At 40.3% G+C, this 16,096-nt stretch overlaps 1 protein-coding gene across 1 annotated transcript; it reads right to left on the bottom strand.

Annotated features, from left to right (window-relative positions):
- Positions 1–437: 437 nt before the first annotated feature.
- Positions 438–15,891, bottom strand: smc1b (structural maintenance of chromosomes 1B). Its single transcript, XM_085167903.1, has 25 exons — positions 15,693–15,891; positions 15,167–15,355; positions 14,313–14,425; positions 12,767–12,970; positions 11,112–11,350; positions 10,660–10,918; positions 10,056–10,196; positions 9,878–9,960; positions 9,523–9,730; positions 9,192–9,377; positions 8,828–9,019; positions 8,605–8,751; positions 7,891–8,028; positions 7,620–7,736; positions 7,129–7,235; positions 6,898–7,039; positions 6,274–6,419; positions 5,665–5,818; positions 5,411–5,509; positions 5,170–5,326; positions 4,419–4,573; positions 2,274–2,425; positions 1,901–1,970; positions 1,148–1,258; positions 438–1,053 (listed from the first exon to the last, which is right to left on the bottom strand). The coding sequence occupies exons 1-25, from the start codon at positions 15,799–15,801 to the stop codon at positions 934–936; spliced, it is 3,738 nt and encodes a 1,245-aa protein (XP_085024029.1). The 5' UTR covers positions 15,802–15,891; the 3' UTR covers positions 438–933.
- Positions 15,892–16,096: the final 205 nt, after the last annotated feature.

Genomic DNA, 16,096 nt, shown 5'->3' with positions numbered 1-16,096 from the left:
GTTGAATCAGCAAGCATTTCAGTGAATCACAAAAATATAAAACACATTGCTGTGTTCTCAATTATATGGTAGCTGTGTGCATCCGAAATTCAATTTAGCACTAAAATTATGTTATGAGTGTAACTATCCTGTGCATACATAATAATTTGCATATTAATGAGACAGATGGTCAGAAGGTTGATATTACAGTATCTTCTACACAACATCTTATTAGCACAAATAATTTGTCTGCAGTAGACAAAATATCACCTTATGCACCTTTATGGGATCTGTAATTTGTACATGGCAAATACTATAAAACAACAATATTATGCTTTTAATATCATAACTCAATCCACAATGGTACTGGGTAATGGGTAGTAAAGCAGAATTTGTTGCATTTAAATGGGAAACACTTAAAAAAAAAGGCTGAAAATATAACAGCAAGACATCACACACACATTCAACTTAGTGGATTTAATGAACAAAGCAGTTTCCAACTTCAGTGGTAACATTTACACCAATAACTTCAAAGTGCCTAATGGGAGAACAAGCACATAAACAGAGTCCTTCAAAGGCTGTAATGTGTGGTTGTTACATTTTATATGAAGGGTTTTTTCTTCTTCTTTCATTTTTCACCTCAGTTAAAAACAATTTGCTTTGTAAGCAAATTAAAACACACAACCTTCTCATAAACATAACTTGAGGTCAAAATTTCATCTTCAGTGAATTGCAATTAATTTAAAGAACAAGAACTACTCTAAAACAGTCAAACATAAGGATCATCATTTGATATCCAAGATAACTCCACTGCCTGCACATTTAGTCTGGACAGTTCCTCTGTGTAGTCAAAATATAAGAACACTAAGAAACAACCACATCCATTAAACAACGCAACAGGCCACTAGACAAGAAGAAAACATAATGGATTCATGCAGCTGATTCCTGTAAAGCTCAATCCTGCCTTTTGTCGGAGCTGGGCTCTTTGTCAGTCTGTTTCCCATTGTCATCTTCAACCAGAGGATAGGGACGCAGGTCTAGGGTCAGAATGCAGCTGAACATGCATTCATCAAACTGCCAAACACAAAAGAATAATGACTCTATTGCCTGGCATTGTAGGAATTTAAACTTCTTCACTAATTTTCATAATTAATGAAAGCTATGTTACATCTGAATAGACGCCCAGAAGAGCGTCTGCCTTGGAGAAAAACTCCTCCTTGAGAGAGATGATGATGATCTGCATGTTCTCCCTGGACTCCTCTCTGATGAAACTGGTCACCTGGAGACAGTGAATATTTGCACTTGATATATCGCCCACAAAAGTTTCCTTTCAGAATGCAGTAGGCAAAATGTATTTGGTAAATATACAAAAATAATATAATCTGGATAATAATACATGGTCCTCCTGCTGCAGTGCATCCCTTTCTATTAGAAGCCCCCAATCCAACACCAGCTTATGTCACTGCTTCTTACAACTAAGAATAAGTTATTAGCATAATTATGTCCCATCCACAGTGCAGGTCAAACAGTTCTGCATTAAGATGCTTCTGTGCCAAAACTGAATAGTCCTTTAAATCTAGTCTTCAGTCTGACAGGCTACTATTCAAAGAGTACCAGTAGTGTGTATCTGTGGGTCAAGTTCCGTACCTACAACCACAATCATGGAGAAGACTGCTGATTGACACTTTTTCCTGAAGTTGATCAATGGATATAATCAATGTATTAATAGTTTCAAGCCAACTCCAAATCACACCAAAACATGTAATATACACACTGCTCCACCGTGTTGATTTCACGTCTTGAAAGGCAAAGCGTGAAATAGACACGGTGGACTGGTGTGTCTGTTACACATTTTGCCGGGATACTGGGTTGTCCCAGTGGTGGATATTAATAGTGAATGTTTATGCAGCTTGACTCTTACCTTTCCAATGTTAGTGTTGTCCAGGGCTGCATCCACCTCATCCAAGATTAAGAAAGGAGCAGGCCGGAAGCTGAGAGAAGGAAACAGAACAGACAGTATACTAGGAACGTCAGGAATATGGCATCACTTTGTGTCAGTCAACATAATCAAATACTGATCTCTAGGGCTGCTCAAAAACCATAATCACATTATTTTGGTCAATAGTAGTTTATTATTTAACATGATTATTCTGCAGCTTAACAAGCGACATACATTTATTAAAATAAAAAACAGGGTTTTCTTTGACCTTAAACTATAATTCACTGAAAAAAATACATTTAATATATGTAACACATTTTTCATGTATTCTACCATGGGGTGACTTCAGTGTTACCTGTGTATGGCGAATATGAAAGCAAGGGCTGCGATGGCTTTTTCTCCACCAGACAGGTTGTCCATGGACATGAAGCGTTTCCCTGGTGCTACACAGTTGTAGTTGATGCCACCCAAGTACGGCTCTTCTGGATTTTCTGCACTCAAAATGGCCTAGAGAACAAATCACAGACAGCCTAAATTTTTAATGAGGTTTTATTATTTAAGGTAACAGCTTCTAAAATGCTCAAGTTAACGAAAATTATGTACAGTTTAGCTTGTGCTGGATCACATATATTCAACTATACTAAATGCCCTTCATGAGAAAATCAGAGCAGGAGAGAAACTTTGATATATGCCAGTAGATATACGGTGGCTTACAAAAGTATTCGGCCCTCTTGAACTTTCCCACATTTTGTCACATTACAGCCACAAACATGAATCAATTGTATTGGAATTCCACGTGAAAGACCAATACAAAGTGGTGTACACGTGAGAAGTGGAACGAAAATCATACATGATTCCAAACATTTTTTACAAATAAATAACTGCAAAGTGGGGTGTGTGAAATTATTCAGCCCCCTGAGTCAATACTTTGTAGAACCACCTTTTGCTGCAATTACAGCTGCCAGTCTTTTAGGGTATGTCTCTACCAGCTTTGCACATCTAGAGACTGAAATCCTTGCCCATTCTTCTTTGGAAAACAGCTCCAGCTCAGTCAGATTAGATGGACAGCGTTTGTGAACAGCAGTTTTCAGATCTTGCCACAGATTTTTGATTGGATTTAGATCTGGACTTTGACTGGGCCAACCTTTCCATTGTTGCGCTCGCTTTATGTTTAGGGTCATTGTCCTGCTGGAAGGTGAAGCTCTGCCCCAGGCTCAAGTCTTTTGCAGACTCCAAGAGGTTTTCTTCCAAGATTGCCCTGTATTTGGCTTCATCCATCTTCCCATCAACTCTGACCAGCTTCCCTGTCCCTGCTGAAGAGAAGCACCCCAGAGCATGATGCTGCCACCACCATATTTGACAGTGGGGATGGTGTGTTCAGAGTGATGTGCAGTGTTAGTTTTCCACCACACATAGCGTTTTGCATTTTGGCCAAAAAGTTCCATTTTGGTCTCATCTGACCAGAGCACCTTCTTCCACATGTTTGCTGTGTCCCCCACATGGCTCGTGGCAAACTGCAAACAGGACTTCTTATGGTTTTCTGTTAACAATGGCTTTAGTTGTCTAATACGTCTAAAACGACTAATAGTTGTCCTATGGACAGATTCCCCCACCTGAGCTGTAGATCTCTGCAGCTCGTCCAGAGTCACCATGGGCCTCTTGGCTGCATTTCTGATCAGCGCTCTCCTTGTTTGGCCTGTGAGTTTAGGTGGACGGCCTTGTCTTGGTAGGTTTACAGTTGTGCCAGACTCCTTCCATTTCTAAATGATTGCTTGAACAGTGCTCCGTGGGATGTTCAAGGCTTGGGAAATCTTTCTGTAGCCTAAGCCTGCTTTAAATTTCTCAATAACTTTATCCCTGACCTGTCTGGTGTCTAAATCCAATCAAAAATCTGTGGCAAGATCTGAAAACTGCTGTTCACAAACGCTGTCCATCTAATCTGACTGAGCTGGAGCTGTTTTCCAAAGAAGAATGGGCAAGGATTTCAGTCTCTAGATGTGCAAAGCTGGTAGAGACATACCCTAAAAGACTGGCAGCTGTAATTGCAGCAAAAGGTGGTTCTACAAAGTATTGACTCAGGGGGCTGAATAATTACGCACACCCCACTTTGCAGTTATTTATTTGTAAAAAATGTTTGGAATCATGTATGATTTTCGTTCCACTTCTCACGTGTACACCACTTTGTATTGGTCTTTCATGTGGAATTCCAATACAATTGATTCATGTTTGTGGCTGTAATGTAACAAAATGTGGGAAAGTTCAAGGGGGCCGAATACTTTTGCAAGCCACTGTATATCTACTGTTTCCTTTATACAGTGTAATGTATAGTAAATCATCACTGAAGACTTTAATGAATATATACAAAATTCACTGTTTTTGTTCCGCATACGGAGAATTAAACACATTTTACAAACATAACTTTGAAGGAGAAAAGAACAACAAAAATTTAAAAATTGAAGAAAAAACATCAAAGTGCATTTCAGAAGTTTGTCTGTCTCACCTGGGCGCTGTTGTTCCTGCAAATTCTTTTATAGACCTGATCGATTATGACAGACACGTGCTCAAAACACTGACTGAAGAGGTGGAGGCGCTGGGATCTGACTTGCTGAAACTCCTGATTACACTTCCTGGCTGCTTTTGTGCTGGCTTCAAAGGCTGAGTGAGAGAAAGAGGAAGCTTAATCATCAGTCCAGGTGCTTCACTTAACACACTATAACATGCAAAACGCACCCATGGGAATAAATGAATTTCAACATGAAAAATCTGTCTGCTTAGACAGAAGCAGTCCTCTGTTCATTAATTAATCAAATAAACAGTTTGAATATCTTATGAAAACAATATAAACGTCGAGGAATGAACTCCACTAGACCCCTGAAGTTGTGCTGTTGTATCCGCCACCAAGATGTGACCAATTCAGCAATCTGAGTTACAGTAGCTTGTCTGTCAGGGTCATTCTGGTTCATCACTGTTCGTTCTTTTGATAAATGCTGACCACTACAGACAGGGAGGTTTGGAAATGCTCTGACCCAGTCGTCTGGCCCTCACAATTGCTAAACTCTCTCAAATCTTTACACTTACATTTTCCCTGCTTGTAACACGGCAACTTTGAGGACAAAATGTTCACTGCGTCCATTAGATAATCAGTTTTATTCAGTTCACCTGTCAGTGGTCATAATGTTATGCCTGATGGGTTTATTTTGCACCAGCTGTTTCAGTTTGAGGTGAAAAACTCAACAGATTCACACAAATACCTTCCTTCACTCCCTGTAACTTGTCCTTCACCTCCCTCATTTTCTCCAGTGCTTTCAGGTTAGGGGCAGTGGTGCGCTGCAGCACTGCCTCTATGGAGGAAACTGACTCCCTCAGGTTCTCCAGGGAGGCCTCTACTTCCTGCTCAGCCTGCAAATTCTGACCATACACAATGGGTGATACTTGCTGGTTCTATAACCAAAGAACACCAATAGAGAATAAGTATGCTGCCCTGTTTTTCACCTTGAGCTCTGTCTCCAGCTCAGAGTAGTCAATGACTAGTCGTGCCTCTCTCTCATAGATGTCCATGGTGGCTGTAGTGCTTTCAGAATCTGTGTCCAGCTGCACAGACCGGACAAATCAATGATCATCTATACCAACACCACAGTACTTTAAACCTTTCTTTCAAATTATAATTTGAGCTGAATTTGATAAACAGTCCAGGACAGGAATGATCAGTCAAGTCAGAGTAGATACCAAACATCTCTGTGTCCTACCTGCACCTCGCTGATTTCATTCAGGCTCCCTGACAACAGGCTGATGGGCAGGTTCTGGATTTTGCAGGCCAGCAACAAGTTGTGTCTAGTCAAGCGCTTTTGCTCTATAGCCGTCTCTGTTGTCATCACCTCTCGCTGAAGCTTCGCCAAATCCCTATTTGGCGAAATAAAGAGAAATGAAGTCAGAGAACAGAGTCCATGACAAAACATGATACACAAGTCAAGTTTTGACATGGACTTATATGGTAACTCATGGCATTAGGTTGCTTAGGAAGAAGGGAACGTTTTGGGAGTGATGGTGGAGAGAAAACAGCCAATTATAACACATTATTGTTACTGGAAACAAAGTTCAAAGAAACTAATTTCATGTATATTACTGATGGAAAAAACTACTTAAATGCATCAAAAACAGAATATTTTTTTAAATAACAGAAATAAAGGCATATCAGTAACTGTAGTGGGTTAGATGCAACATTTCTGCTACCTAACAAGGAGGAAACCTCACAGCAACACAACAATCAATACAATCAGCAGTGGTGCAAATGGTGACAGTAATAACTGCACAAAATCTCAAAAACAGTGGCACTAGAAGCATTGCAGAGATGTTACCTGTTCATCTGTTGAAGGACTTGAGTTTTTTGATCCAGCTCAGCCTTGGCAGCAACCACCTCACTTTTCTTAGCTAAAAGCTTGTTCTTGTGCTCAAGTAGCTTATTCTGACCTTCCTCAACCACTTCCAACAACTTCTGCTCTTCCTGGAAGGGAACACGAGCGCTTGGTTGAAAAATCTGCAAAAATCGAACTTAAGATCCACAAAGGCAACGGCGAGAAGTAACCAGCACTGTTGCCTCATAGCCAGAAGGTCCTGATATCAAGTCCACCATCACCCCGGGGCCAATCTGTGTGGAGTTTGCATGTTCTCCCCGTGTTTGCGTGAGTTCTCTCCAGGTACTCTGGCTTCATCCCACAATCCAAAGACATGTAATTAGTGGGGTTAGGTTAATTGGTAACTCTGAATGTTGAGTGTGTAGGGTTGTCTGTTTGTATGTGTTAGCCCTGTGGCAGACTGGCGACCTTTTCAGGGTGTACCCTGCCTCTCGCCCTAAGACAGCTGGGATACCCCCCCCACCCCCACCCCCCCAGGATAAGAAGGGGAGAATGGGATGGATGAAAAATATATTGCTATGAATGTTTGTCATTTGCTTTATAACAACATAAAAAACTGAGACTTACCTTTCTCTGCTCAGTCATAAATTTCTCTTCCTTACTGATGGTATCCTCCAGTTTTTGGACCTTCTTTCTCTGTTGCTCAAGCTGATTTTGCTCATATTCAATGCATGTATTTAAGCGGGCATGTTGACTCTCAAACTCCAGCCTGAGTTGTTTATCATAAAAACCCATTAAAGATCTGGCTTTTAAAGTTCATCATGTGACACAGAAAATACTGGTGTGTGACTGAAGTACCGTTTCTTATCAAGCTCTGTCTGCTGTTTCAAGCGCTCCTGCTCAAACTGTCTGATGCTGTCCACTCCGATCTCAGCGCAGAAGTCAGAAAACACCAAGTTTTCCATCTAAATACAGAGAATAGAGAGAATCCATACAACATCCAATATGTGCAAGTGTAACCAGCCACGAGACAAACACTGTATTTGGAAACCCACCATTCTAGCAGACTGTTAATAAAGTTACTCACTGAGCACTTCAAATTCCATTTTGCTTTTGTAAAAGTCTGAGTCAATTTACAGTGTTAAGAATTAAATGGGCCAACATTCATGAAGCCAGCACAAAACACTGCAAAAGTTATAAGTTCTGTCAATTGTTAGGATTTACTGATTAAAAATACTAAAAAACTGAAAATTCAGAGACAAAGAAATTTCTCCAACACTGAATTCACTTGCAACAGAAGTTCAACGGCAAACATTTCAATCTAAGTCATGATATGTTGAGAGCAGCACCTGGTCAAGCTTGTCTCTGATCTCCTTAATCTTTGCCTCTTTTGTCTTCACACGCTCCATCTGAATCTGAATCTGAGAGTCCAGGTTTGCCAAATCACTCTCCAGACAAGAAATGTCCTGAAAACATATGACAGAGTAAATACCAAGAAACTGTAAGCTCAGTTGATTTCAACACCTGTGTGAAAAACACTTTTGCGCCCTATTAAGTCTCTAAACTTAGAATGATTGTGGCATTCCAGAACATTTTATATCAGAGTTGTGTGGCTCATACCGCTTGGCATTTAGGGATATTTTTCTTCCGAAGGTTTTCCAAGTCATTTTTGGAGTATTTGAGGCGGGTTTGAGCACCCTGAGCCTGTGCAACGATCTGTTTCAGGTCCAGCTCTTTTCTCTTCAGCCTCATCAAATCCTGTTACATAACCAAAACACAACTTGAATCCTGTGCATAAAAGACAGTGTGTATAAACCAAAAAACAACAAAAAATACAACAATTTATTATATTTCTAAATTCCTTTACTTTGCACTAACACATGCTCACAGATTTCAAACAGATAGTGAGAGGAATGCCTACTTGTTAAGCTGGTACTTTAGTATATTTATCAGTTCTCCTGGTTGTAATAGAATAGAATAATCCTTTATTCTAATCCTTTTATTCCCCCACAAGGGGAAATTTGGTTGTATCAGCAACCAAATTTAATATCCCAGTGACTACTGAAATTATCATCTATCTTTAAATATTTAATTGCTCTGTTCTCTGGTTTTCATGTCCCAGTCCTAAAACATCTCTGCATGCTTGAAAAACGTCTGCAAAGGATATCAGAGTAGAGTATTATTGCTGTGTTCACAGCTCCTCCAGCTAGCGTTCCCTCAATTAACATTGAGACATCCTTCAAATAATGGACTGAGATGTCAAAGGGAAGAGGACAAAGGAAGAGGAGAGGAGGCAGAAAACTGAGAATAAGGAGAGCACTTAGTGTTACTCACGCGTAACTCAGTGGTCAGCTGGGTCTTGCGCTCCTTCAGCTGCAACATGTCCTTCTCTTCCCAGCAGCGAGCTTTAGTTCGCAGGTTGCTGGAGCCTCCGGAGATTACGCCTGACTTTTCAAACATTGTCCCTTCAAGAGACACTGTCTAGAGTAGACGTGACAGATTACATTTTTTTATGGTTCTCTCTCAAATTAGTGGATCTCAAAAGAGGAAAGTTTACCTTAAAGCGTTCCTGTCCATCAAAGGCCATACTCCTGGCTTCTTTGACTGTTTCACACACAAGAGTGTTACCACAAACAAACTGCACCACTTTCCTCAGCTGGGTAGCAACTGTGGTAGCAATAACCTGCACAACATCCACCACCATCTTGGCACCAGGCATCTCCCTCAGTCGCTCGTTCAGTGGACTCAGCTGTGCACACAGAAGTGATGGTTAGGAACGACAAATTTATACTACTTGGTCTACTTGAACGACACTTGAACGACACCATTATTTCTCAGGGCCTTTTATAAGGTTTTCCATTTTTAACAAACCCAAAAAGTCAAGCTATGATTTAGAAAGCACAGCGTGACTTTTCCCTTACAATCAAGTTGTCGATGGGAAGAAACGTCTCGCGTCCCCTCCGCTCCTCCTTGATGAAAGTGATACAGTCGCGGGCTACTTTTTCTGATGCTACGACGATTGCATTCATGTAGCGGCCAAACACCTTAGTGACAGCCAGCTGGTACTTCTTATGGATAGGGCTGCACAGGTCGGACAGACGGCCATACTGAAACAGCATGTGTCAAAAATTAGTTAAGAAAATTGTACAGGCAGTGCTAGTGTTAAGAAAAACAAGGTATGTTAGGTGTTATGTCCCGAACCACAATTTTGGGGAATTGCTGCAACTGCTTCTTACCACAATTGCTTCTTACCACAGTTTCCGGGTAGAGTCTGCGGAGCTTTTCTAGCAGCTCTTTGTGCTGCAGCTGCCTTTTGTTCTCCTGTTTGTCCAAACAGGCATTCCCCAACTCCTCCATCACCTGATTCAGCTCCTGGTTCACCTCCTTAGTACGCTGGTGGCCCCGCTGCAGCTCTGCACTAAGGCTCTCCTCCTGCTGCTGGTACTCCTCAAGGGATGACCTGAGGCATATAGTGCTTTCAAAACAACATATATATCTATCGAACAACTATACAACATATATTAACACCTCGCTGAGAGTGAAAAAAAAGAACAAAAACAGCACAATTTCCTTTTAGCGTTTAGTGGTTGAGCTAAACACAACATACTTGCAGGTCTTGGTGTACTCCTCTAGCTTCTCTGCTCTGCATGTCAAATCTTCCAGCTGTGTTTGGTTGTACTTGATAGCGTTCTGTGATGTGAAACAGAGGTAAGATTAGACTGAACAGCTATTTTATTGATTTAAATATATCAATGCTACAAAAAGAACTGTGTCATAGAAAGTACCTCAATGTCCTTCTTTCCGCGCTCGTCAAAGGCTATCTTTACCCAGTCTGCTTTCACCTCCCAGTGAAGCTTCTCTGCCTGCTGGCTGAGGACACCACCCTGCTTCAAGGCAAGCTCCTTCAGCTCTTTGTATCGCTCTGACTGTAGCATAAAAAATAATAATAATCATAACAGAGTCCCTATATAACTATAACTTTTAAATGTTACTTCACCAGCCGGGCCCACATCCTCATTTTAGGTTTGACAGCATTTTTAGTAGATAAGGGCAGAAGACTTGAACATGAATTGAGGCTGCCGTTTGGGGAAGTGAGTCACCGCCAAAGGAGACTGGCGGTGGCTCTCGGGCTGGGCAGATCCCCCTGTACTAATGAGAAGTGAAAGAATTGAAAAAGGGAAGGTGGGGCATGAAAACGAGAACAACAGCTTGTAGAGCCGGGGGGTCATATATAGATAGAGAAGCGGAAGGGGCATGCTGGGAGGTATAGTCCCGCTCCTAAAATTCAGATAATTTATCTCCAGTTATCATTGTTTCTTTTAAGGCATGGTGTAGTGAAAAGTACCTGACACTTCAAACAAAAATGAGCAGGAATGAAATCTAACAGACCTGATCCATGTCTAGCTCAATGTCTCTTCCACGGGAAGCTCCCTGTTCCTGGACCTGCTTCTCATAGTTCCTCCAGGACCTCTTAAGTTGAGAAATCTCCTGCTGATGCTCTTCCAGCTCCTGCTCTTTGATTGAAAACATCCTCTGACTCTTCTTCAGGGCATCACGGAGATCGTCAGCCTTCTTTATGTGATGAGACGTGTTCACTTTCGCTTTTATGTATTGGGACCGAGACTGGGACAGGATTTGCTCCTGTGTGCTGTGTGAAAGAATGAAATGTTTCCAGTTTACTTAATTTAATAACAGATTTTTAATTATATCTGATTTGATTTGGATTAAAAAGGTGTCACCAGTGGCTTTCCTGTAAATGAAAACAAAATTAGTGAAATGAAAATATAATGCATCCATTTATAGACCTTCAAATTTGAAGCCATATACAAAAACTAACACACCAGATCTCTTTGTCAATGTGTTGCTGCTCTCTTGCGAGCCGTCCGTGTTCTTTCTTTTGAGTTTTGACTGTCTGCTCCCCAATCAGCAGTTTACTGTTCATTGCAGCTGCAGCCTCCTGTCTCTTCTTCAGGGTGTCACTAAGAGCACTGATGCCCTGCTCATTATGGTAGAGCTCAGCGAGGCTCAGCTGCAGGCGGCTTTGGTGAAGTTCATCCAACAGTGCCTGGTATTTCTGTGCCTGGAAATATGAGCAAAGATGAATAACGGCAACTCACTGTGAGGAGGAACCGCATTCTGACGCAAAGGCCTGCAGAACATCACTAACCCTCTCATATATCGGATTGAAAAAACTGTTTATTGGCAACTATTCTCAGAAACATGGAGGTCAACCATACCTGACTGTATTCATGGGGCCAGAGCAGGCTGGGTAAGGTTAAATGTGGATTTGGTAAGACTGTAGGGCCGTTCGATATAACGATATATATCGGTTGTTTGTTTCGTGGTGTCGCAAAATAAACTGTTTACAGCAACATTTTTTCGTCATTTTGATGGTCACTGTAGAATTTCTTAAACTTCTATCTTTCTCTTATATATAATATAACCACACTACGGAAGGACAAGCGACTGTTTTTACGTGTTGTCATTGTTTATTTTCCACATAAACCTTTCACAATAAAGCTGAAGATCTTTTTGAGATTTTTCAAAATAAATTGAATCACATGAAATAGTATGTAGAGTGTTTACAGACGAGAAGCTAAAAAGAACCATCAGGTGCAAAAAAAAATAAACCTTAGAACAGGCTTTTCCCCGCAGCACGCCGTGAAATAAGTACTCACAAAGAAAGTTGCGGCCGTTTCAACTTATTTAACACTCGACTCCAGGTACACAACGCCCAGCTGAAAACACTTCACGCAAGTCAAGTTGAACAAGATTCACAGAATTTACAGAAAATGTAAAATATTTGTGATATATATTGTTGTCGGGACGATAAATGTCTTATATCGGGATATGAGATTTTGGTCATATCACACAGCACTACAAGACTGTAATTAAAATTGGGAGTGATGACACACTGCATCAATCCAAGGTCAGTAAAATTAGTCGGTGTGTAATTTTGCTAAATCATTGCCATAATCTGTAGTTTTCTCTAGTGACATCTTGAGGTGTATGCTCTCCTTATAACTGCCTTCTGAGTGGTGTCTAAATATGGGCTTCATGGATAATTGGAGAAATTTTGGGTAAAACCTGCTCATGTTAATTGGAGTGGTTCAGCAATTAGCTTTACTCCTCATTACAATGTTGGCTTGGTAATGGTGACTATGAAGATGTTTCCAAAGCAAATGAATTCACACAGGTAATACCAGGGAAAACGTGAATTTGCAAGGATGTGAACACCCCATTAGATCTCACAAGTTTAGACTGGGAGAGGAAAACTGTTCGACATCATTTGTGACTTTTGGGGTGTTTGTGTTTTTTAAAGTAAAATAAGAATGCACATTTAAGCCCCTTATTCAAGAAGCAGCAATAGTGACATTATAATCTACCTGCTATCAGGCACACTTATGCCATTTGTAGGCGCATGTATCTAGAGACTCCACATTTGAGGATGTAGAAGCATGACAGAATAGAGAAAAATAATTTCTTGGTATGCTACCTCTATTTTTTCCTGAGACACCTGTTTCCTCTCGACAGTAGCAGATTTCTTCTTGTTAAAGTGAAACTGAGTGTCTTCTTTGGCCTTCAGCAGGGCCTCTTTCTTCTTGTTGTACTCTGCAGCGTATTCTTTGGACTGACTGATCGATTCCAGCATCTTGGTTCTCTCCTTTGGGTCCTTCAAAGCTATGGACTCCACTGCCCCCTGGTGAGAAGCAAGAGGAGTACAATCTTTGTAAGACATCTCTTACCAACAGTGCCAATTAAAAAAAAAACTCTCACATTTAGTTATTTATTAACCCTTAGATGCATAACTGGGTCAAAAATGGCCTGGTGAGCTTGTTTTCATGCAATGTCTACACATATCTACACATTCAGCATTCAGATAAGGATTCATTCCTTGTCTGAGTGTCACTGTGGATGAACAGCTTGTGCTATTCAGGGTTAGGTTCAAATTTCTACAGTACATGCCAAACAAGCCCATTAAGTATAGCCTAATGATCTTCTGGGTTTATGATGCATGCATCCCCTGTGCAATACTTGGAATGGTTTACAAACAGGGGAAGAAGGTAAGAAGAATCTGAGGGGAAAACATTGTCCAGCACTTGTGCAGTAAATTGAGAAATACAAGAGACAACATCACCACAGATAACCGTTTCTCCAGTGTGCCTCTTCCACAGTGTCTGCTGCAGACACTATTGTGGGGACTCTACAATAGAACGAGGCAGACATCCTTCCTAGGATGAAGGTTTCCGAGTCCAGGGAGGTTTACAGCACAGAGTTTACACTCAAACCTTTGCATGGTCAGCTACATCACCAAGAAAGGAATGGCTGTATGGCTATGACTCCTCAGCATGATGCATCACAACACAATGGTGGATGAAAATACCAGAAAGAGGAAAAACATAATTTATCACATTCTACAACAAGCCCAAAGGAGGTGTAGATACCAGTGCCTACACCTTTTTCATGGCTCAGCACTCTCAATTCAAGAACGGCATCACCACAGCATGGCAGGCCTTCCTCACTGAGCTCTCAAAGGAGCTTGTCACACCACATATGAGAAGTCAACTGGAAAGTTGCCCCCAACTGCAAACCCTGATCACTGAAGCAATGGGAAGGTGTGGGTGACGAAAGCCACAACTGAGCCACAGAAAAAAAGCAGACCCACTTATGGAAGAGTGTAGGGTCCAGTCTCTCATGCATCTAAGGATTAATGCAAGGGTTAATGTGACAGTTTACTGTTAGCAATCTTCTATGTTTGAGTAAGTATTTTTAGCGTGTTATATTTGACTGGTTATGTGTTAATTAACTTCTTATTGTTTGTAAATCACTGACCCTAATCCCTGCACCACAAAATATGCCATTATATGGTAAATACAAACACTTTTGGGCATATTTTTCAGTTTGTTGTACAATAATGCAGTTACCACAGCTATAATGTGAAAACTGACAAAAGAACACTACAGCAAACAAATCTGGCAAAGTTAATTTTTTTCATGTTGACTTTCAGTAAACCAGTGAAGTGCAAGCCTCTGGCACTTTACCTGGAACACCAGACAGTTTTGAGCTTTAGTCAAAATGCCAATCTTCTCAAGCTCCTCCACATACTTGGCAAAAGTGACACGTAGGCCATTAATGTGATACTCAGAGGAGTCCCCTGAAAAATACAACAGATATCAAATGAAAATGACTGGATTAAAAACTGTATCCTGAGGTAAAACATGAATCAGCCTTGGGTGCCAAAAAACCTGATTACTTCTAAAAACCAAACAAAACACTTAACCTCCATAAATCACACAAAGAAAATTATCAACAGCCACAAATACAATTTTTTTTTAGGAAAAACTCGAATCATTCCTGTCTTAATGGTTCTTTAAGTTACATGTGAGAATAAAGTATAAATAATTATAAAATCATATCCAAATTATTGCTCATTATACCAAATGATGAAAAATGTAACCACTGTGAATCACAACTAAAGGAACACTTGGGATAATAAGTATTAGGTAAGATCACTAATCATGCTATGCTGGTGCATAATAGTTATAACTGTGTACTTTGTGTATGCGTATTATCTGATCATTGCCAGTACATAATAATAAAGGTGGTTGCTGCTTTATTAGCATTTTCCATATAAATCTGGCTTCTTTATGAGTCAGCACCCAGCTGTCAGTTTACATTATCTTTTTTTCTTAGATGATTCTCTTATCCTAGACAAATATTGAATGTTATTAATGTGGTAAATGTAAATGTATATTAAAGCACCATCATTATATATGAAAACATGCATAAACAAATATACACATTATTCGCTATTTTAATTTAAGTTTTACAGTTGTTATTTTTAGCCTTGCATATGCTACCCCCAGTAAGAAAAAACTTGGCAGAGTCCACTGACCTGTAATGATCCTACAAAAGACCGTCTCTTCCTCTTCATCACTGCAGTACCTCATGGCCACCCTGGCAGTGTTGGAGACGGGCTTACCAACATGAGCTCCATGGATCAGGTCTTTCAAGTGCTTGACTCGGAGAGAAGAAACCCGCTCCCCCATGACAAAGCTTAGGGCATCCATCACATTAGATTTACCTAGTATGATTTAAAATCATTGACATAAAGTTTTCAATATGAATTTATTTTACATAACCCAGCTCTGGTAGGACGACCATACAGCTAGCGTGACTTTTTAGGCAAAGTCTGTTAACATAACAGGCGGGATTTAGAGGTTGTTCAACTATTTTTCGTATTCCTTACATGAAAAATATAATTTCTAAGTAGATGATGTAGTCCTAAGAACTACATCATACTCTTTACTTAGCAAACCAAAAAGAAAGAAAGATATACTCCGCAGGCTAGCCGCTAGCTTAACAATTATTTACCATTAGCTAGCTAGCTAGAACACTTCACCAATAAAAACTTTACTTACCTGAGCCATTTGTGCCAATTATGCAGTTAAATTGCAAGAATGGCCCAATAATTTGTTTTCCTCTCCATGACTTAAAGTTTTCAATATCTAGTTGTTTTAAATAACCCATCTTTGTAAGTGAACCCTGAAGCTTGTCTGAGGCGAGGCCCTCTAATATGGCAGACAGGACGTGGAGAGGCGGGAAACTACTGTCTGCGTTTCCTCACATTAAAAATATAATTTCTAGTTTCTAGTTTTAAACTGAGTCAGCCTCTGATCTATTGTTGTTTTTTTTGTTTGTTTGTTTTTGTGTTTGTTTGTTTTTTTCATTTTGTTTCACATGTACTTATATATTCTTTATTATTACAAAGGGCCACTAAAAGTATGAAAAAAATAAGAGGCAGGTAGAGTGGGGGGAAATTCAG

This window comes from Neolamprologus multifasciatus, chromosome 7 (genome assembly GCF_963576455.1).
Source record: "Neolamprologus multifasciatus chromosome 7, fNeoMul1.2, whole genome shotgun sequence".
NCBI classification, from domain to species: domain Eukaryota; kingdom Metazoa; phylum Chordata; class Actinopteri; order Cichliformes; family Cichlidae; genus Neolamprologus; species Neolamprologus multifasciatus.
This window is presented reverse-complemented; position numbering and strand designations above follow the sequence as displayed.

What these genes read in the sequence shown, in the direction of transcription:
- smc1b (XM_085167903.1), bottom strand. Translation starts at nt 15,801, where the DNA reads ATGGGTTATTTAAAACAACTAGATATTGAAAACTTTAAGTCATGGAGA. An exon ending in AAAACTGTCTGGTGTTCCAG is followed by an intron (nt 12,971 to 14,312) that starts GTAAAGTGCCAG and finishes GCTTCTCACCAG; the next exon opens with GGGGCAGTGGAGTCCATAGC. An exon ending in ATGGACAGGAACGCTTTAAG is followed by an intron (nt 8,752 to 8,827) that starts GTAAACTTTCCT and finishes CGTCTACTCTAG; the next exon opens with ACAGTGTCTCTTGAAGGGAC.